General features: G+C 43.2%; 1 protein-coding gene across 1 annotated transcript in view; it reads left to right on the plus strand.

Moving 5' to 3' along the window:
• The window catches only part of sorcs2 (sortilin-related VPS10 domain containing receptor 2), a 196,514-nt gene that overhangs the window by 69,265 nt on the left and 104,972 nt on the right, over positions 1-22,277 (plus strand). Inside the window, exon 3 of the mRNA XM_068755638.1 lies at positions 20,136-20,235. Within this exon, the coding sequence (XP_068611739.1) occupies positions 20,136-20,235 (100 nt within the window). The remainder of the gene's footprint in view (positions 1-20,135; positions 20,236-22,277) is intronic.

Here is a 22,277-nt window from a genome sequence, read left to right on the forward strand (position 1 = left end):
AGCATGGTGCAGACCCCAGCAGAGGGGAAACCATTTCTCTGTCGTTGTTAGCTTTTTGGTCTTTATGCGGAGGTTGTGACAATGAAATCAATCGCAGACACCGCTAGCCTTTCACACAGGCCGATGCGAATTCATCTACTGTCGGTTCCTCCTCCATGAATCTCTCCTGGAGAGATTCCCGGGAAATGTGACTGTCTCCTGACTTCAGATATTACATTCAATAAGAAGAATAGCTATTGCACAAGGGGCATGGTTATCTTATTCCACCTTTCCATGGCTGCTCCCGACCTCCAGGTCTGACTCAATCACGTATTTGCATGTGGCCGCTGCATCGGTCCGCTCCCTTTGTTCAAGTTTCTTTATTTAAAAGTTGGTTGAATAAATTGACATGTAGTTTTTAGAGTAGAAACAAATTAACTTTCTAGAAGTCAGAGACATCTGCCCGAACTGAGTTTTATTTCCAAATTAATTTTGCTACCTAAACAAATTATTATAATATATATTTTTTTGGGCTGTAATAGACGCTTTAATTCGTCTCTACAAATCTATAAATTGTTAAGAAGTGAAAAACAATCCACTTGTTATCCTGATATCAGATCAATACAGTTCTCGTAATGTCAAACAAGTAAAGAAAAGGAAGAAATGTGGCTTTTCTAGAGTCGTCTGAACCTCCTGCTCATTTCCTGGCCGGTCTATTGATGACTGTGTTTTCCTGTGGAGGCTCATTGCAGCAATGCGATCTCTTTCAAGTAGTGCAGGAAATGGCTCTACGCAGTTATGTGATTATCCATTACATTTACAGATCCCACGCCGGCCCGGTTTGTTCTATATTTTAGATGAAAAGGCATGAAAACTTCTTTCATTCCCATCAGTGTGTCTCACTGGGTATAAGCCTCCCATTAGACCGCCGTTTTCAGGCAGTATTCTTCGCCTTTCATTAAGTGAAACTAAATGTGTGTTGTCTCTGACTCATGCTCTACTTTTTAAAATGTTATATTTTGCTTTTTTTCATGTACTTTATGTGCCTCTCGATGCTTGTTACTGGACTATATATCTATCTATCCATCCATCTTTGTGGAACTGTATACAAAGTCTAGTTTAAACACAATGATTCAAAGCACACGTGCGCCACCGTGCTCTATCACGACATTCTTTTTAGAAACACAAACGCTAACACACTGAATTGCCCAGGTGAATTTGGAAAGCATAATTTCAGCGAAACCACAGCTGAGAGAGTGCTTTACATTAAAAGCCTCAGAGCAGATGCAGACTTGTGTCTCTAAAGGAAGACAGGTGAATGTGTGCACCTCCACCTACTTCTTCTTCTTCTTCTTCTTCATCACCACTACTGCTTTCCTTTCTCTCAGTTATATTCCTCAAAAGCTGCTGCTGAAGACCTAAAGGAACAGTTCGCCAAAGCACGAATATCAATTTATGAAATTGAACCCACATGGAGACATCGGGGTGAGAAAGTTTCTCATTGTACAAAATATTTATAGACTTAACAACTCAATTAGCATCCTCGTTTACCTCAAATCGGTGCATTCTCTGACCTTAAATAGCTCGCATGTACCCTTTTTGTGTGCGTGCATGGGCTTGAATGCCTGCACAGTCACAGGACAGATCCTCTGCAGTAATGCAGTCATTGATGTAGGACTGGTCAGGACTAAATATAGGACTTGTTTTTGGCTTTTTCCATCTACTGTTTACTTCCTTCCTGCTTTGTCTTCCGTGTTTGTACAAATTGTTACTATTTATCCTAGATAGATGGACGGATGGATTGATAGAGAGCTCAGAGAAATCAATATCAAGTGGTCCATATTGCTTCAAAGAGAGGGACAGAGGAAGAGCATTCATTTGGAAGTGGATGAGGACGGCTGCTGAAGCAGCTCGGCTGGCTCACCAGAGGAAGCTCTACAATCCACGCAGAGTGCAGGACCAAGCTTGAATGACGCGATTTTCATCTTTCACGGAGCTTTTCATTGAACACATTCATCTGCATGGCTGATGTGATCTGAGGCAGATTATTGCAGACCCCCCCCCCCCCGTATCATTAGGATTTTATCTTGGAACAAGAAGCCTTTCATGGAAACAAAAAAACCCTCAATTCTGAGACAATCGGAGAGAGATTGCTCGATGCTCATTTGGCGACCATGCTGGGACATTCGGCTCCAATTTTGTTCCTCTTTAACCCGCAGAAAAAGAAAAGTCAGCATGGATTTGGGATAATCCGCTTAGCCCTGGGCTTTCTCTCCCCCTGCCGACTGGAAGACGAATGTGGGCACAGGAATTTGGACCCCTCGTCCGAGCCAAGCCCGGCTCTCCCTCAGCATATTTTCATTGTGAAGTGGCTAGTGAAAGCTTCACACTGACTTCTTGGCCGAGGTGCTTTTCCCCAACTGCCTGCCAGGTTACATATCGTGGCCAAAGTTCGAGCCAAGACGGCCACTGAGAGGCAGAGGTATCACGAGCTCCCTGGTTATTTTCTGTCTATCGACATTTTTCAAATCTTTCTGGTCTATTTTCGCTGGTTATGGCAAGGATTTTTAACAATGAGACCAAAACCATAAATAAAAAAAACATAACTGTTTTAAAGCCAGAATTCTTTGGTCTCATTATGAATCACTTGACTTACCATTTGCATATCTTCCTCTTTGCCCCTCTCTCTCTCTCGCTCTCTCTCTCTATGTGTACTAATAGCTAACAGACATGTGATATTTCAGCTTTTAGCACAACTCCCACTCATGTTCAAAGAGGCCAACGCTCTCAGTACAAGACTGTGACAAGAAAAAGAGACAGAAGTGTAAAGAAATATGAAAGTGGAGAGACGGACGGGTAATCCGATCCTTGGGGTCAAACGGGGGAAATGTGTGACAGACGTGTCTGATTGTTTCTGATGTTCATCCTTATGTGACATAAGTCAAATGTTAAAAGTCACATTCTATGCCCTTTTTCCACAAGTTAACGCAGTTCCCAAACATTTACATGAAATATCTGTGACAGTCTTTGGTCAAAATAGCTAACAAAAATCTGAACTTTCTGTATAACCACTCAAGTAAGATCTTATGAACAATCTTCTACCTTAGATTATGGACTTATTCCTTCCATCCAGTACATGTCACACAGTCCCAGCGCTAGGATGGCTGGTGTTCTGCACAAACATATCTGAGCTGCTGTGATGAGGATAGGTCAAAGGGAATTATTTTTTCTTTTTTTTTTGCTTTATTACCCTCCTCTCTCATGGCCTAAAACCCTGCATGTGCAAATTGCCTCGTTTCTTTCCTCCTTAAACCAGGAGAGACTCAGTGAACCCACATGGCACAGGGGCCTCCTCTGCAAAAGCTTGATGTTAATAAGAAGTCATCACCGGCAGGAACAAGCATGGCAGGAAATATCAGAGGAGCTACCTATTTACAAAATGAACGCTGGAGTTACCCGCAGTCTGAAGCTGCCCCGCAGGATGTTAATGACTCCTCCTCCAGTGCTTTATAATGATGAACATTTTGGGGCAAAAGGTTGATTAATCAAAACCACATTAGGCCAGAGAATGCAGAGTTAACCTTAGTTTTAGCTCCATGCACTTAGACTGAATTTGTCAGTGATAAATGTTGCAACTATTGGGTTCTTGATTTGCCTAAGATCAGCTCGAGGCTATTTTATCACGATAACCCTGACACACACACACACACATGCTCTTTAACGTGGTCAAAGTTTAACCAGCAGACTGTTTTTTTTTTAATAACATTGACCCTTATGCTCATACACTGATGTGCAGGACATTGACTAAGGGGGGAGCTTTAGCTTTTCAGCCAATTGTAATTGTCCTCTGTGTTGGTGTAACCACCGCTTGCATTCTCATGCAAAGTCCCCAATCAAAGCTGTTAAAGCAATCTGGTGCAAGTTCTGCTACCATTTATTATCATTACAACTGCATTATTGCCATTGGGTTGACAGTAAAATGTACCATACGTGCTAGTTAACAATGACATAATCTCAGAATTTAGAGGGTACACCCTGAAAAAATCACCTTTTTTTTTTAAGTCAAAAGTTCAGCTCTCTGTATACATTAAATAAAGCACCCTGCACACGCACACACGCACATCTGCAGTCTATTATTATGCCTTCAGTGCTACACCTTGGCCTATAAATCTCTACTTTCTTAATATTCTCTTTTATCTGGCCTCTGCCCGTAGTATGGTTCCGGTTCTTGATGGCCAGACTTAATTCTCTGTATGATACTAAATGCAGGCAGGGGCTGGAGGCTGACGGTGATCTTAAAGGATTAAAGAACATAGAGTCCAATAAAATAAAGCTATATATGGATGAGACTGATGCTGAAGCTCATGTAGAGCTTGGTGAAAATTGGCAGCAACACGATGGAATTAAAGATGTGGAAAGCTCCTGGATCGAAACGCAGGCCCTGACAGATGAGGCCTCATTAATCATCAGCTTATACGGAACACATCCGATTCCAAGTGGAGATTCATGTAAATTCCTTTTTGTAGTAAAAAAAACTGCTGATTTCATCCATTTTCTGCCACTAAATCGATTTAGTGGTAGAAAATGAAGGATCAAAAGGAGGAGGACATTGAAGACATTATCTATGTCTAATTGCATCAGTTTATGACAAACGAACAAATGCTAAATTCTGCTTTTCAAAGAGCTGGGAGCGGTTGGAGAAACAGCTGTTACACTTTACTGCACGCTTTATTCAAAAATTATAAATATTTTAAAGGCCAATCCGAGATTTTATCCTTCACATATTTTATGGATCGTGAGATTATCTTTTTTACTGCATGGATTTTTTTGGCCTTTAGTGGTGCATAAAATAAAAGTCAGGGAGCCACTGAACACAAGGATTCATGCTGTGGACATCATGTATGCGCAGATCTCATGACAATCAATTGTTCCCACGCACATGCAATTCACTGAACCTCTCTCCAAACTTATTACCCATCACCCGGGCATGTCCTGCATTGCAACATCGTCCCTAGATCCGGTATGCTCACCTTTCAGTGACCCCCCCCCACCAGCATCCTTCCACCCAGAGGCTAATCCAATCAGACACTCTGAACATGTCGGCCCATGGCCCTCTCACCTCGCACTCAGCCCAGACCTATCCAGCCACCCTCATGGGTGCTCTCGGCTCGCTGTGAAATACTTCTTTATTTCGAGCCAACAGAAAGCCTCTTCATCCTTAAATAAGAGAGGCCAAAATATGGGGAGAGAGCAAGAGAGAGCATCCAGACAGGGTACTCGTGTCTCTTTCTTATTCGATACTGTAATTTTCAAGGTTGCAGCAATGAGGGAAATATTAAATAAATTATCTCTATAAATGCAAGATACGCAAACATGGAACCCTACGTGGGTTGTCTTCAATCGTTCAAGCCATTTAGTGTGTATTCGCTCTGCCCGGGTTGCTGTGGGTGAGCTGAGATCAGGGTTTGTTGGAGTTATCTTTGAAATCTGGAGGACGGTCTACAGGGAGCTTTGTGAGGCAGCAGAGACAGAGTTCAGGGACAGTCTGTCAGTACAGCCCCCCCCCCCGCTTTGATACCAAAATCAAAAACCCTTCCATCAGAGACGAATTACGGAAGGCATCTGTGTGAATCTGGGCAGAATAGGTGAAGAGAGGCTTCAGTGACAAAGTGCACAGCAATCCTCCGACCGTCCAGAAGAGACGGTTCGCATTTCAGTTTAAACGGCACGGTTTCATCATGGATGCTTTCTCGCATAACGCCCTTCTGATGCCTGTAGAAGCGCAGGATGTAGTTTGGAATTGAATATCAGGTGGGAATGGTGTGTGTGAAATGTTGTTGCCCCCCCCCCCGTGGCCTAACGTTGACCAGGCGGCATGTGTGAGAATAAGCCCCGTTTATGGAAAACACGACAGACACTCAAAGCTCTAGTTAGCTGCTCCACCGCAGGATTTATTCTGTTTAATAATAATAAAACTTGAACGTCAAATCCACAAAGTTCAATTGGAAAGGCAGAAGATGGAGAACTCTCCATTACCCCTTTTGATTTCTTGGCATGCGACTGCTGAAATGTAGCTGACATGATGATGATGATGAGTGAAGAAGCCATTTTTGCCATGTTTGTATGGGTGTATTCAGGGCGTTGATTTTAAGATTAAATTAAGTTAGTTAAGATTGGGGTCTCCTGCTCATTGCGAGTGAATTATTGGTTCACCTCAAATCCATAGTTGGAACAAAGGAAAGCTGCGATGAAGAACTTCAACAGGTAGCATCCCGAAAAAAAGATTTTCCTTGTTTTCACTCTAGACTGAAATGCTTGATCGAAATATTCATCTGCAGCTTCCCTGCAGCCGCAATCAGTTTTATAGGAGTTTAAATATGCTGAACTACATTGTGCGCCTTTGAAAAGGAGTTTGGATGATACGTTTGGCCACTTTGATTCTGAAAGCTTTTTCTGAGACCCCTGTCTGGCTTCACTCAAACAACCGCACAGGTTTAAACATGTTGACACTGCTGATCGAACACAACACGGCATTGAATGTAGTGTTGTACTAGCCGCTGCTTGTTTTTTTTTTTTTAGAGCTGTATTTGATTGAGCTGTTTTTAAATGAAACGGAGACTTGCATCTGTCACGTTCTGGAAGCAACACACCATGTGGGGATTCATTTGATTACCTGCCACTATGGCCAGACAGACGAGATCGGTGAGAGGATCAAAGCCTTGAGCCGGACCGTGTGGGCAAAACCATCCCGAGACAATCCCGCCGTACAGCTGGCTGTCAAGCTAAATTGCTCGACTAAGATTAACGGGAGATTTCCAGTGTAACTGACCCCCTTTGGAGAGTCGACACTGGCAGTGGTGGTGGTGGCTGATGATTGTTATCGATCATACAGACAACTACATTTGGGATTTTTCACAGGGATACACAAGCACAAACAGGTCGTGGATTCACAGGTTGCCTCACCCGTGTGTTCCCCCAGAGACCCCCCCCCCCCGCTGTATTAATTGCTTTATTTTGCTGTCATCTATACCGGGAGCGGTCAATCATGTGTTTGTGGCAGACAGAGTGGGTTGGCTTTTCCATCGTCATTTCCTTCCTGATCTTTCTGTTTGGCCTTAATGTCATCAGAATCACAGGTTGCTGTCCACACTGTCTTGAAAGATTGTATTTTACGAGTATTAGGTTTATGAATATGGCTATTCATTTTCCCTTTCACGACGCGCAATATAAAAACTGCCCTGGGGGAAACGGCATGAGAGACGCTGTCGTAAACAGATCTTAATTCATTGACTTGCTAAATCTTTAAAGGCACCTAAATTGATACCGTATTGTATTAGCGTTGCAAACTCTCATGCTGTGGAGTATAATGTGATGTTTAATCAAAACTCACAGATCTCTGATTGTGCAGATTTGGCTCAGGTTAATCAATAATGGCTACAGGATAGAAACAGGTTGACTCAACAGCCCTGATGAAGGATAGAGGGTGTGTTTTATGTGGACTGAGGGAACAGTCCAGCTGTCATGACACATTAAATAATAATCTAAGGTCTACGCCTGATTAATACAAAACGTTAAACCTATTAGAGAGATCAACTATTATTCTTGCAGATTTTACTTGTGGAGTTCGGGACATATGTGATTAATTTATGAATACATTTGTGCCACACAGATGAACTTTGGAATGAGGAAAGTGGATTTTAATGCCTCCCCCCCATAGATCTGAAAGAACACTCTTGACATCGTCTGTAACAGGGTTAAAAAGTTACACTTAAACACACCACGGGTGAATCCGAAAGATTTTCTATGCCTGCATGAAAGGAAATAAATCTAATAATGGTAAATCATTCTCCTTACTAGCCAGACGCTTAAGAGAAACTCAAGCCCGTCTGGTGGTGAGAACCATCATCGGTCTCTACCTCGTCTGTGGTCCGAGGTTTCAAAGGGCCTTTTGAATGATCACATGATGAGACTTCTGTTTAGCCCCCTTCAGGTTCAAGGTTATTGTCGAGCCGTCAGTCAGGTGTCCGAGTGCGCCTGCGCCCCAAGACGCCGCTGAACTATCACTTCTTTATGTGGCTTGATGTGTGAGCTCAGCTGTTGTGGGTCTCTTTCCTCTCTGAGCTGTGTTTTATGTGAGTGCATTGGTGCACGCTTACTTCACTGGACCGAACATCCCTGTCAAGTCTTACTTCGTCAACCTTGTTACGCCGCGCTCTCTGTCTCGCCCGATGCCGATGTCCCATGGCGCACCGCGTTATAACCATCGCACCCCTCCTCCTTCTGTTTCTGCATCTTGCACTTGCACTATTTAGCCCGTCTGTGTTGCTATGTGACCCCCCCCCCCCCGGCCCCGCCCCCTCATTTCCCAGGAGGGAGACTCTCTTCAGGTGATTTCACTTTTGACTTTGCGCCAGCAATTCTTTTATCTTATTACTTCACACAGCATTACACACCCTGTTGGCACATTTAGGCAGTATATCTCTATTCATCCAATGAGGAGGCAAGCGAGCTTTTAAAAGCAATTACACAAATGAGATGAGCGCCTACATGCACAGCCGGCGAGCGGCGGCGGCACATTTGGCCAAGGACAAGTGCATGGTGGGTATTTTTCAAATCCAAGTATGCTTTCTGTGAGCCTTTCCCACAACAATTAGCGAACGGGATGATAAAACGGCATCGGCTCGGCCGCCTGGAGAGCTCTCTGTGTAATTTGAGATGAGATGGAGTCGGCGGGTTGTCGTGTCCACATACAGGGCAAGATGGAAACAGCACCACGGACAGCTCCACCATGAGACTTCACTAGAATATAGAGAGAGGCAAAATAAAACCTTCCTCAATCTGGGATGAAGGAAAACATTTTCAGTCTTGTGTGGATAAAGGATGGATTTCACACCTGCTGTACTCAGTGCGCTTCACCGACAGTACACACGAAATATATAAAAAAAACGAAATAAGGGTGAACTCTGTGGACAGCGGAGCGGGAAAAAGTACATTAAACCATGAAGTCGCAAATTCATTTTCACAACGAGATTGATTTTGAGAGTTGTACATGGTTTTTTCTGGCCCCTCCTCTTCCTCTCAAGGCAGCATTAGTGGGGTGAGTGACTGGATAACTCTGCAGTGAGGTGCCAGATCACTGTGTTCTATGTGAATTTGGATGATCCGTAACTTTAATCTTGGGTCTTGCGAGGGGAACTGAATAATATTACATTTCAGCAGTTACTTTTTTTTTTTTTAAGCTCACGCTGATGTTTGACTGGATCTTTTCCACTGAAACATTTTTGTTAATTCGGAACATCCATGTTGACCCTTGTCTTTCCTCAGCCCGTCTCTCAGGAAGTCCAAGATCTAACCAGACGGCAGGAAACTGAAACATCCTTCCTCATCATTAAACAACACCATTTATTCTGTTACAACTTTTACTGGAACAAAACAGAGAATAAGTCTTTTAGCGCATTCCAAAGACACTTTGAATAATTGTCTCCATGAATGTAATGTTTTCATCACGTGGGTTTGGATTTCAGAGAAATTACTTCCTAGATTTCCGTGAACGCTTTCTAGGTGTTTTTTTTTTTCTTTCAGCATTGTCTGCTAAAAAGAAAAAACTCTGAACCTGTTTTAACCCAACCTTGTGGATGGATGAGCCGTGAGCCCGGAATGTGGAGGCCTGTTGGGTCGTGATGAAGGCATGTTCTCCACTGAGTGTCATTCTAGTTATAATTATATGTGCCCTTTTCAGGGACACAACAGGGAGGAGACTGGGGTGGGTTGTCGAGCAGAAGAAATGTCAGACTCTGACAACCGGGGCTGCAGATCGCGTCCTGCCTCCTACCACCTGTCAACATTAGCTTCTTCTTAACATGACCAAAGTCTATTTCCCCGACCGGAACATTTTTTTTTTTTTTTAAGGATTGGCTTTTTAAAAATAAATCAATGTGACTGCTGCGTGAGGAGAATGAAGGCGGTCTTCCATCAGACACCTCACATTTCAAACTAAAGTAAATGATTTAGGACGTAGTTTCTATTCCCCACGTAATGTGTCCTTGGTGGGCTCTCCAGTGTCACCGAGATGACATCATGGGATGCTTTTCTTCCGATGTGAGGCTCCTGCGACAACCAGCACCCCTTGTTAGCTTTTGGTCAAATCATTTCTGCACCATTTTAATGATGTCTCCTCTTCCTTCATGCTCTGGAGAAGACATTTATAGGAATGGTGAGTGGATTTCACACATTCCCCTCCTGCTGAAGGCAGCCACAATAAAGATCACCCCTTGAATTAAAGGATTACTTTTATAGGCCTGTTAACAAATGAGTTACAGTGTAACAGTTATGTGTTAAGAGCCAGCTCTAGTGAATTATATTTATTGCAAAAGTCTCATGTCCTTTTTTTTGATGCGTGTTTGCTTTTACAGCCTCGGGTTGTGGCATATTTTTCATTTTTTTAATATAGATGGAATTATATGTTTGTGCATCATGCAAACGTCCAAGCAAACCAGTCAGTCTGATAAATGTGGAGCCTTACCGCAGATATTCCGGAGCGCTGATGATGTTGAACATGCCGTTGAATGGCTAAACCCATCTCTGGGGGTGTGTGTAGGGGTTATTTTATTCTCTCATGGAGTTGCCAGAGCATGTTTAAACTTGTACAATATAATATGTCATCATCTTTTTGGAGTTGTTTTTTTAATAATTGTGACCCGCCATTTGTTGACGCTGCGTTCAGACGTGAGTGAATGTGTGGGCAGTTGGTGGATTATGACAGTGACTTTTAATAATTAAATGAACTCAGGCACTTTTATTCTTTAGTCTTCTTTAGATTGGCATGACCAGGGGTTCATGGTGACTCATGTCGAGTGTGTGTTCATTGACTATCTTACGCTCAAGTCTAAAAGCAGCAAAAGTGCCAAAAGAATCCAGGATCCCATCTGGATCGTCACCAGAATGTGAATGAATGAATGAATGAATGAATATATTTATTAGATAGAATGTTAGAGTACAAGTACAGTCACACGGTAGCATGTATTACAGTACAAATAATGTCAAACATCCGGTCTAAGAGGAGCATTTCAAAAAAGCCCTTGCGGGCTTGTTTCCGTTGAAAGTCCTTCGTACATAAATCATCCACAAATAACAATACAAATAAAAATAAAACCAATATTAAATTACGCAATTGATGCAACGTAACATTAGAAAAACAAAAATAAGATGTTATTACACCGCCAGTGCAAACTAACAATTAATCTAAAATAAATTACACCACAGAAGCAAAATGACAATAAATAACTTACATAAATTACAATAAATTACTAAAGCAATTAATACGTGCAACATAGGTGGACAAAAAAAAGGAGGGGGGGTTTGATCCGGAGAGAGTCGTGATGACTATCTCCGTTTCTGTCCCCCTAAAAGGTGTATTTTTAGGGCCTTTTTGAAGGAGGCCAAAGAGGTGCATGTTTTGAGGGCGGGAGTCAATCCGTTCCACCCTTGGGTGGCCGTATTGTAGAAAGATGATTTACCCATGTTAGTCCTATAGGAGGGGGTAATCAGGTTGTTGTTTGAGCTCCCTCTAGTGTTGTGGCTGTGGGTGTCACTAAATCTGTGGAGGTGTTCCGTCAGGTATGCAGGGATTGAGGGGACTGAGAGCAGAGCTGCATTGACTATTTTAAATGCCAATCCCATTTTGAGTTGTTTAACCCTGTCTTCTACCCTGAGCCATTTTAGGCTAGCAAAATGTCCAGGAAGAAGGTGGGTTATGGGCCCCAGATTGAGGAGTAGCCGAATCAGTTTGTTTTGGGAGGTTTGGAGCCTGGTTTTCAGGGACATTTTGATGTTTGAATACCAGGAGGTGCTAGCGTAGTCAAAGAGGGGCTGAACGAGGGCTCCAGCAAGCGTCCGGAGAGCACTTTTGTTGACAAAAGCAGACATTCTGCCCAAAAATCTTGTTCCTGGTAACATTCCCAACATTTCCTGAAAATTCCATCTAGAATCAATAATCTTTTGAAAAATACAGTCTACAGATCTCGTGCTGCCTGTTCAATTGCTAAACTAGGCTGAATGGCTCCTCCAACTCCATCTTAAAAGACAACGTTTATTTCCTTATCAATGGTGTTAAAGCGGAGCTTAATCTTCCAAACTATACCTCGCATGGTTGGGATTAAGCATTTATTGCCCATGTAGTACTACCCTCACGAATTTAATATATCTGTAACTCGACAGATGAGCTAACAGCAATCAGTCGTAACTGATTAGTCTTGGGATCTGGTCAGAGTTAGTTAGAGTGACAAATTGGTTTGTCTTCAATTTGCCCAACATTGACATGGGAAGTCCTGCCATAAGACTTCACCTCTGACACGGTGGCTCGAGTGGGCGTGTGCTAATCCCATCAAGCGTCTTCCTCGAGTGGGAGTCTGCCAATCCATCAAGCGTCTTCCTTCGGGGTTAAAGTCGATGCACTGATTAAAAAAAAAAAAAAAAAACGAAGGCGAAAAATCCAGACAGAGAAGAAAAAAAACCAACAGGCACAGAGATCTTCTGACATATTTTCCAAACCAAATATTCAAAATGGACTAAATGCTTCATTTATTTTGAAATCACACTAATAAAAGAATAAATAAACAGGCTGAAATATGTGAATGAGTTTTTTCTACAAATGAAAACGGCTCTTCTGTAAGGAACTCTTTTTAATTATTTTGACAGTTATTTATTTTTTGACAGACCAGCAGCCCAAACCCCAAGACATTTGGTTAACAAGCGTGTAAATGATGGAGAGGTTGTATTTCCTCATTTTTGTGATGCTTGAAGTGACAAATCTTTGACAATTTTACTATAGGAGCGTTATTATTTGTATTATTATTTTGTTAGATAATACATGACAGAACTTGAGTAGGCTGGCGCAGTCATTGCTGTTGTGCACACTTTTAATTCCCAAGAATAAAAACTTGAGGGATCCCCAAAACATTTTAAATCCCCCTGATGACATGAGAATCTTCAACCAAATTGCACGACAATCAATCCAACACGGTCACAGCTGAAATGCTTCATCCACCAACTGGCATCTTTTTGCCTCGGCCCTTCTGTTTGCATGGCTATTGGAAAAAACACATATTGATTTGGCAGTGGAATAAACAGAGTAAATTGACACAATAAATATAACAATGTAACAAGATGTTTCAGTGAATAACAGAAAGCAATATGTGTGACAGATTAAATATGACAGAAATTAGTGGACTTTTATTATTCAGTGTCTTTTTTTTTTTGTCCTGGGATGGGCTTTCAAATTAAAACTCATGCCATTGTATTAATAAAACTCAAAATGATATCTCTCCTCTCTTCCATCTAAACACACATCTTAAAACTTTCAAAGTGTCGTTGTGTTCTTGGGCAAGACACCACCCACATTGCCTGTGTGAATGTAGTGAGCGAGTGAATGTTGGTGGTGGTCGGGGGGCCGATGATGCAAATTGGCGGCCTTGCTCCTGCCAGTCTGCCCCGTGGCAGCTGTGGCTAGTAGCTTACCACCAGCATGGAGTGAATGAATAATGCACAATGTAAAGCATCTTTTGGTGTCCAGAAAAGCGCTACATAAAATCAAAGCATTATTATTTAACTGGATTATAAATAATTTTGTGAAACCCGGCTAAAACGAAAGCTATATATTTTGATTATTTCTACGTTTCTTTCTTCCTTCCTTCCATCCTGACATGTTCACGTTTTCAGGATTTTTCAAGACCTCCTCTATCTTTCAATCCTTCTATTCAAAAAGGGCAAAGCCTGCTCTGTTCCTATGTGAGCATTTTGTCTGCCTCTAATTAAATGGATGAGGTCAGTAATTGGCTTTTAGAGCCAAAAGTGATGAGGATTTTCCAAACGCCCAAGGAAAGAAACGCTTCCACTGAAAGCGATTAAGCTGGAGGAGCATGCTTTTGTCTTTTTCACTTCATCTTATTCTGCTGCTGCAGCTCAGTGTGGTTATGGAAAACAAAGTGTAGCGAGGGCGATGGGAGCATTTTTGAAAGGCTCCGCAAATCCGGTTGTCAATTGAAAGATTCTCAGCCACGTTCAGTCGAAGGAGTTGCTCTTCACACATGGAACAACAGATTTGAATAAAACCACTGCAAAGAAACATATCTGTTTCTTTGGGAGCAGTGCATGTCCCAAAGGGTGCTGATGGGGACGTGGAATGTCATCTAGACAAATGTCCCCATTTACTGCCCGTCGTCCCTCTCTTCCGCTGGGACACGAGTGCACGGAGGGCAAGACGTGGGTGTTGCAATGATGAAGGCATGGGTTGGAGATGGTTGTGGGGGGGGGGGGAGTTTTATGGTGCGCTTGGAGGCTGCATAGTGGAATGGAGCCAGCAAAAGTGTGAGTTAGAGCTTATAACCACATTAGAGCAGGAAAACTGAGGAGAAGCTTGTAAAAAGTGCTTAATCTCAGTGAGCAGAAAAGAGGAACAGAGCGAGAAAGAAAGAAAGTTGAGCTGCTTAGTGGATGTGCTGTGAAGCTGGGCTCTACTAAAAACACTATCTTTTGCTCACAGTGCACAGTCTGTGGGTGTGGAAGGACCCCATTGTCAGTTTCTGCGAGAGACATCTGACTTTGATCATGGTGTTTACCCTGAATGGGTTCTCTGGCAGGTCTCAATTTATGCAGGCTGCGAAAACATGCACACCAAAACAAATCATGTTCATTAAGAGCACTCTCACTGCAAGTGTGAAATAGTTTATCCAAAGTCCCCCCCACCCCCCACTAAAGGTTGCATCATCATGCAGTGTGTGGTATGAATTAGCAGACAAACAACAGATTAATATGGGATTACTGCTTGTTCATTCTTTGTTTGCTGTTGGATTTATAATTTAGCATGACCACAATCACATCCGCCCACAAGGCGCCGACTTATCCAGGGTGTGCCTCACCTCTCAGCCAATATCAGCTGGGATAGGCAACGGAGGATTTGTGGATGGGACCACCTAAATCATCCCTTGATAATAGTAAAGTACACAGGCCATGGAAGCCGTTAGAGCTGCCTTTAATGCCAACGATCACAACGTCCTTGAGCCCCATCCTTGCACCTCTTCTTTGTGAGTCTTTGGATTATTAATGGCACTCCTACACAACTGGACCATTGCTCTCCTGGTTAAATGTTATGGGTGGCTTGAACATATAGGTTATGCAGAAGGAGGCCAGGCCAAGTGGTGTTACATTACAGAAATAACACAGAGTAACGTTTTGGAACAAGGACAACATTTCAAGCTGGTAGAGATTACTAGAACATTCTGATTTGAACCTGGATGTGAGCAGGAATATTTACTTCTCTGTAAGGATTTGAGTTTGAACGCATTTCTGTTTTCATTTTGGCTAATTATGCTCTCTGGGAGAGCCCAAAGGTTTTTCTGTTGGGCTCCAGGCAGTGGGGGTTATTTCTCTTGGTAATGCAGTGTTTTTATACACATGCATCTTATTATAGGTTTAACTAGCAAAACCATTATAGCTTGTCGATGATTTGCATGCACGGTGCTAACGACAGGCATATGAAACTTAATTTACAGACATAGATCTCCAGAGAGTTTCAACAATGTACTGTATGGAAGTAATTTAGGTAGAGCATTTCTTATTCGGTGGACTTTCCGAAGGTGTGGAGCAAAAAAAATATTGAGATATGAGGACATGGGAGCGACAGAGCCATGACTGAGTCCAAACACAGGCTGAAGGTCACAGAAATATCCACATGTTCTATTATTGTTCTTTAACTTCATGGGTTTTGTCAAAGTGATCCGAGCAAATTGAGATCAGCACTGACTTGATGGAACCAGCGACTTCCTGTGGAGCCACAGAGAGAAGAGGTCAATAGTAAATTATGTAAATGACCTCTCGGGAAAGCTACCTGATGAATTCTAATCCCGTGTCTCACCCTCTCCCTTTCTGTTGATTCATCTGTGCATAATATTATGCCATGCTCTCTTTTTGAATTGGAAATGTTTTGATGCAAAAAGAATTGACTTCCATAAGCAGCCTCTCAACTGGCAGCAGCGCTCTCTTCCTGATAGCTGTGCTCCAGTCTGGGTTTTTGCACTTCAAGAGACAATCCACAGCAGTGAAGTGCCCTTACTGAGCATGAATCACCGTTTCTTGGATAGCTGCCTGCTCAGACTTTTTTTTTTTTTAGTGTAGGAGGCTTTCGCAGATGCAATTTGCCCATTGCTGCTGGGGCATCAGTGATGGAGCTGAACAGAAGCGTAGCCCACATCCTGCACCAAGTGCAGTCAAACCTGAATGAGGAAGACACGAGTGAAGGGACGGAAAGAAGTGTCCACATTGGACAGTCTTCTAATAGTGACGGCATGCCAGTTTATGACGAAACAGAGGCATACGATTCCAAGTTATCGTGCTGGATAGAAACATCTAGAATTGTCTTTTGGCTGGTTTGTCAGTTTATGGATACCGCTCTTTGACACTGAATACAGACTTATTGGTTTCATGGCTCGTCGAAACAGAATCCCAAAAATATGTCTAGATTTTTCAGAGCTACTGGCTACAACTTTTCTTATTCTCCAAGCATGAAGATGAAAAAGATTTAAATCTTTTTGTGTTTTTTTTTCTTTCCCCCCGGTCGCATTCCGATCATGGCCCGCGCCATAGTAAGATCAATGCTCCAACAGAAATATCTGCTCAAAACAAGGATTTTCAACCTCTCTGGTTGCTTCCCTGTTGTCAAGGTCGCTCTATAGAAGATATGCAATACTATTTCATTCCGCTTTTCATTCAGCGGTCAATAAAGCCAGGCTTTGACACAATCAGGCCAGAGCAGATGGCCATAAAGCCTTTGTCCAGGGCACACCTGAGACTCCCTGAGCTTGATCATCCATAACAGTTGAAACTGGTGTAAAACGTAGGGAAAATAAACCGATAGATGGCACAGAGGACTAGTCGGTTGTTAAAAACAAATAAACAACCAAACAAACAATAAAAAAAAAAAGCTACAACAAGCGGAATGGTCCTGATGCGAGCGAGGAAGAGGTCAGCAGTGATGGGGCAATTCATGCGTGGAAGTGGCCCCTTTTCTATTTCAGCACCTTACCTCCGAGTTTCATTGTCTCTATCAGCGAGTCGCCTCCTGTTCTAAAGCACAAAATGCCATTTTAACTTTTTTGGCAGCTCGATTTGTCCGGCAGTATTTACGATGCCTTTCTTTGAACCACTGTAAATCAGATTTAATGCTAATAGCAGCCATCTCTCAGTAGTCAGTTTTAATACTAGTCACGGCAAGTGCCTTTGCTAAGATAAATCAAAGCTCTTATCTCCTGCTAATTACGCGCTCTTTCAAAAAGAAAAATTGGCTCATGACCTAAGCTTTAACCTGCTATGGACAGAAATTGGCGTTAGTCCTTCTGGGATGCAGTTAATAATAACCCCAGTGAGTGATCCCCTGGCAAGGAAGCTCATTTGCCTCGTGCTTCATCACTCTTGCCAGCGGAGTGATTGCATTGTAATGCATTGCAGATTTTCTCAGCCTTGTGTGTCTGTGGCCCGGGCAGCATGCGGCTTGGATGATCGAAAGCACTGACACATTCTCCACAGGCAGATACCGCTCAATTCTCCATCTTGTCGGGGTCTTCTGGCTTCCTTCCTAACTGCCCCCCCCCCCCCCCCCAATTTGCTGGATGGGCTCGCTCTCTGAGACAATCATTAATGATCCTCATCAAACCTAACAGCCTGGCCGTCTGGGTGTCTGGGCTTGATAGCATTTGTCTGCCTCAGCGGTCGGCTTCCTGAATAAATCCGTCCTTCGTCGTGTCAACAGAGATCCCGCTCCTGTAGAACCGATGTCCCCCCGGCTTGACTTCAGCACATCAACTGAACCATGACCCTATTTCACAATATTTGCTTAGCCCTTGACAGCCGATACCTCTTGATATGCGTGCCCAGTGGGAAGAGACGCCCACTGAAGTATACGCCTCTTCCGCTATGTCGCAATCATGACACTGATCTTGGTTGATACATCAGCAATCCTTTACCAACTTGCCTCCTCTGATACCTCCTCAGTCCTACCTTTTTTTGCGCTTTGGTATTCTGACTCGTGGCGCATCGCCTTGACGCTTTCGATTTGCCTTCCCTGAGGCGTCAGGTGCCGGGAGCAGCCTTGACGTATTAGGACATTAAATCTGAATCGGCACCTGTCAGTGTGCTAAAGTGCTTCCATATTCTCTGTTTTCTCAAGCACATCAAGGAAAATAAAATTTTACCCAAAGTGTCTGTCCATGTCACATCTCGTCTCACAGACGTGTCCATGTATGCCTTCGTCTCCCCTTTCCTGTCTCTTGTTACCCCCCCCTCTTATTTTCTACCTCTGGATTCTAGTACTTTAAGTCGTTTTTGCCTCTGTGGCGGCTTGTTTAAGCCTTTGCGTTATTGTATTTTTGTGACTGAGATAAATAGGATGAGTTCTTTGCAAATACCAATGGTAATTGGTTCACTCTGTACATGCCTTCATTGCGCACTTTCCTGCTAATACATCGTTTTGTAATGATTTAAGGCTACATTAGATTACGTTCTGCTCAAAACACTCACATCCCTTACCCTCCTCCCTGTACTCTCCCATCTCATCTTCTCCCCACGTTTCACACTAATTAATCCTCATTATTTGTGAAAGCTCCTTACCAGTCTGTTATTCCGCCTTCAAAATGAGCTCTCATATTAACTCAACATCATTATTAACATCTAGCAATCCCACAAACAAGCCATATTTGTGGTCTCTACATTTCCTCCCCTCTGCCTTCTGCTTGGCAACACTTTTCAGCTGTTTATTTTTACAGTCAACATAGGCTTGTACAGCCCTAAACAGAGCCATGATGCATCCTGTCTGCGGACCGATACACACCAGGCCTTTACTCTCATCCACGAGTGGCTTCTTTGAGACAAGTTGAGCTCTGGCTGCTAGCACAGTCATCATCATCATCATCATCAATCTGTACATGTCCACCAAGCGATCCTGGGTTAAACGCCACACACACACACCTGGCGAGGAAGATGAAAACACTTGCCAGCTCACCATGGAGAAATAGCCCACCCCTGCTATGCCACTCCATTTTCTCTGGATGTATCGGAGCACTCTAAGGGAGCTGATTGCTGAATGGCTTGTCAGGGCTTCAGGTGTGTGCGTGTGTGTGTGTCAACGAGTCGCGTCCCACGCCACGAAGGAGTAAATCCTCTCATCCTTAACCAGGCTGACGTGCTTGCTCATCATTTCTCTTTCATCAAGGCCTCTTCTTCCAGGCTCCCTCCTGTTGAACCTTCAAACGCCGCCGCGTTCCCAATTCAAATCGATTGCTTGTTTCCCAGAGAGCGCTCAAAAGCTGCACATTAGAAAAGTGAATGCAAATGCAGTTAGCTCTTAATTTTGCATTCTATCACCTCAATTTGCGTCTGTTATTTTGGATTCTCACTCCATCATAGTCAGAATTTGCTGCCTTCGTTTTCGCCGCTTTTATTGTGTGGCTAAGGAGAGTATGTTTTTGTATTAGTCTTCAGCTCTCTGGTTGAAACATTAATTATCCATGTCTCTGAATTGCCGAGTGGGAAACGATGCCATTTTTTTCTGAAGATGTCACAAACAATAACCTTCCCCCGCGCTGCGGGTGTGACTGAATGAGACTGGAGAAACAATCCAGCAGTTCGCCATCAATCTCAAACACACACAGCAGTCACCACCTGCTCTTAAAGCTGCCACATTTTGGGACTGGCACGTAGTTTATTGTTGGCCTGACGCTGCTTTGCATCGTCGTGGCATCCAGCCATTTCTGATTTGTCAACGGGCTACGACCGCAAAGTGGTAATATCATGAAGAGTGGGCTCATACGGAGCCTTCAGGGTAGTTCGGGAGAATAAGGTCCCTTTATTCTAGATTTAATCTCTTTGTGTCAATATTTATTTTATGGGGCTGTTATGTTCTGTAATATGCAGATTAAGAACAATTTGGTGAAATTGTACCGAGAAAATATTGTCCATTCCGCTGCATTTTTAGAGGTTCTTTTCTCCAAGTTATTACCTTAATGCCTTCTGATATGTGTGCATCTCAGGGAGACCATTATGAAAGGAAATAAGGACAAAAATGTTCTTGGAGGTTTGCCGATAACTGCTATTTGCTCCTTTGCTTTCAGGTCTACTGACTATGGCACCACCTACACCAAACTCAACCTAGTGCCAGGAACAACCATCGTGGTGACCAGCTTCTACATCTGCCCGACAAACAAGAAAAAGGTAGGAGGACGTATTATTATTGAGAAAAGCAGTGCATTCCCCATGCTTACTGAAACTAATGGGCCGTTGAACCTCTGAAGCACTTTTAAAGGGATTCAAAGGGATTAACTTGAGTGTGTCGTTGGAAAAAAAGCGAGCTCGAGGCCTAAATGAATATTTACACAAGCCGGCTGAGTCGGAATGGGTTTAAAATACATCTAGTTAAAGATATGTGATATCCAGGGAAATTAAAAATATATTTAAATTTATAAGAAGGATAAACCCCTTGAAACCTATTTTTAAATGGGGGGGTCTCAAGTGATTAGAACTTTCACAGCAAACATGTCCATGACAATTTCTTTTAACATTCTGTACCTGTTGCACGAGCCATGCTAAAAAAAAAGCCATGTTTGTGTGTTTTCACAGTTTTTTTCCAAGTGTATGTCAGTTCTTGCTTTCTTTTTTAAGCACTTCTAAGAAGAAATTAGGAAAAATTCTCACTTAAAGTGACCTACTGTACGTCAGCTCAAATATCATTGGAGGCCAAATGATGGGAGAGACTTGACTTAAAATAAACATTTAAAAAATGATACAAATGTGCAAAATGCTATTTGAAATGTCTTTGGTGGCAAAGTATCTTTACTTCACCCTCTCATCGGATCAGGTTTAAACATACTGTGACTTTTCTCCCGGACCTAACCAACCTTTGCTCCCATGAAGAGGATTGCACTCTTTCTATGTCGCCGGTGCTTCCCCCCCAGTCGTAGATGCCATTTAATGAGTCGTTGAATAGTAATAGTAAATTGTATGAATACTGTGCGCAAAAAAAGACACTCGGTGTATCCCCCCCCCCGAAAAAGGACATTTTAAATACATAGCCTTGTGCCGTTACTGGTCGCTGGTCTTCGGTTACACTTTCTCAATCGTTAATTATTAATTCATTTTGACATTCTTGGCTCGGCAACTACGTCGAGTACTCCGCTCAGAGGGAGCTTCTGGACTGGTTGGAGACTTGAGCTGAGGCATGGCTGGATCGTGAACTGTTGCAGCTTGTCTAATTGGGCGGGCGCTATCGCCGAGGTCCAGGGTTCTCCTAGTCGATGACAAGATAGAGGAGATTAGATGTAGTCACTTTTCTCACTTTCTGCTCCACTCCCCTCCGTTTCAGTCCTTGGTGCTTCAGATATTCCATCTCATCTTTGACACGCACACACACACACACACACACACACACACACCTAGACACACACTCAAAATTGTAGAGGGCCAGCCTGCATGAACACATTTAATTGCATGGGAGTGGAGTTATCTTAATTCCCCTGAGGGAGAAGGGGGGAGAGGGAGGAGAATGACTGGCAGTGGCGGTGTGTGTTGTGACAGTAGGATGTCTGATAATATGAGCCAGGGATCAAACTGCTGGTTTGAGCTCCTTGGGGCTGGCAGGAGGGAAGTGGTCGACGCTCAGATTCAGTGTGCTGGGATCACTGTGTGGGTGTCTGTGTCTGTCATCCTTGTTACGTAGATGTGTTCTTGTGTCGTGGTGAACGTAGGCTTTGTGTGGACGTTGAGTTATTCAAAAAAGCACTTTGATCCCTCCACCTACATTTCAGCATGCAGCATTCTGTTCTGCATCCAAATTATGAGAAATCATTTCCGTCAGGTGCCCCCCCCCCCCCCCCCCCCCAACACACACACATATGTAAGCACTCTTTGATCAATACGGCTAATCACATCAAAAAACAGCAAAAGGGTGGGTCTGTGAGCTCTGTAAGGCGATTACAGGCCGAGTGATGGATCACACAGGAAAGGCGTGAGGGTCCTCGGATAATCAATAAGGACTTGAGGCAATTAGAGAGAGGTGAGTCTTCAGACGGCGACAATGTCGTCCTCTCTTTCCTCTCTGCTTCTCTGCTTTGAGAGCACCATTATCCGTTCAAGACCCTCAGCAGTCGAGGGCTCCCGTGGATCCTTGACTCATTGTAACACCAATGGAGCTGTAAATACATTTTGAGATGAGACTGAAGGCTCAGCGGTTTCTTTTAGCAGTCACCTCTAGAGGGCTG

The sequence above is a fragment of the Brachionichthys hirsutus genome, chromosome 23 (genome assembly GCF_040956055.1).
Source record: "Brachionichthys hirsutus isolate HB-005 chromosome 23, CSIRO-AGI_Bhir_v1, whole genome shotgun sequence".
Taxonomy (NCBI): Eukaryota; Metazoa; Chordata; class Actinopteri; order Lophiiformes; family Brachionichthyidae; genus Brachionichthys; species Brachionichthys hirsutus.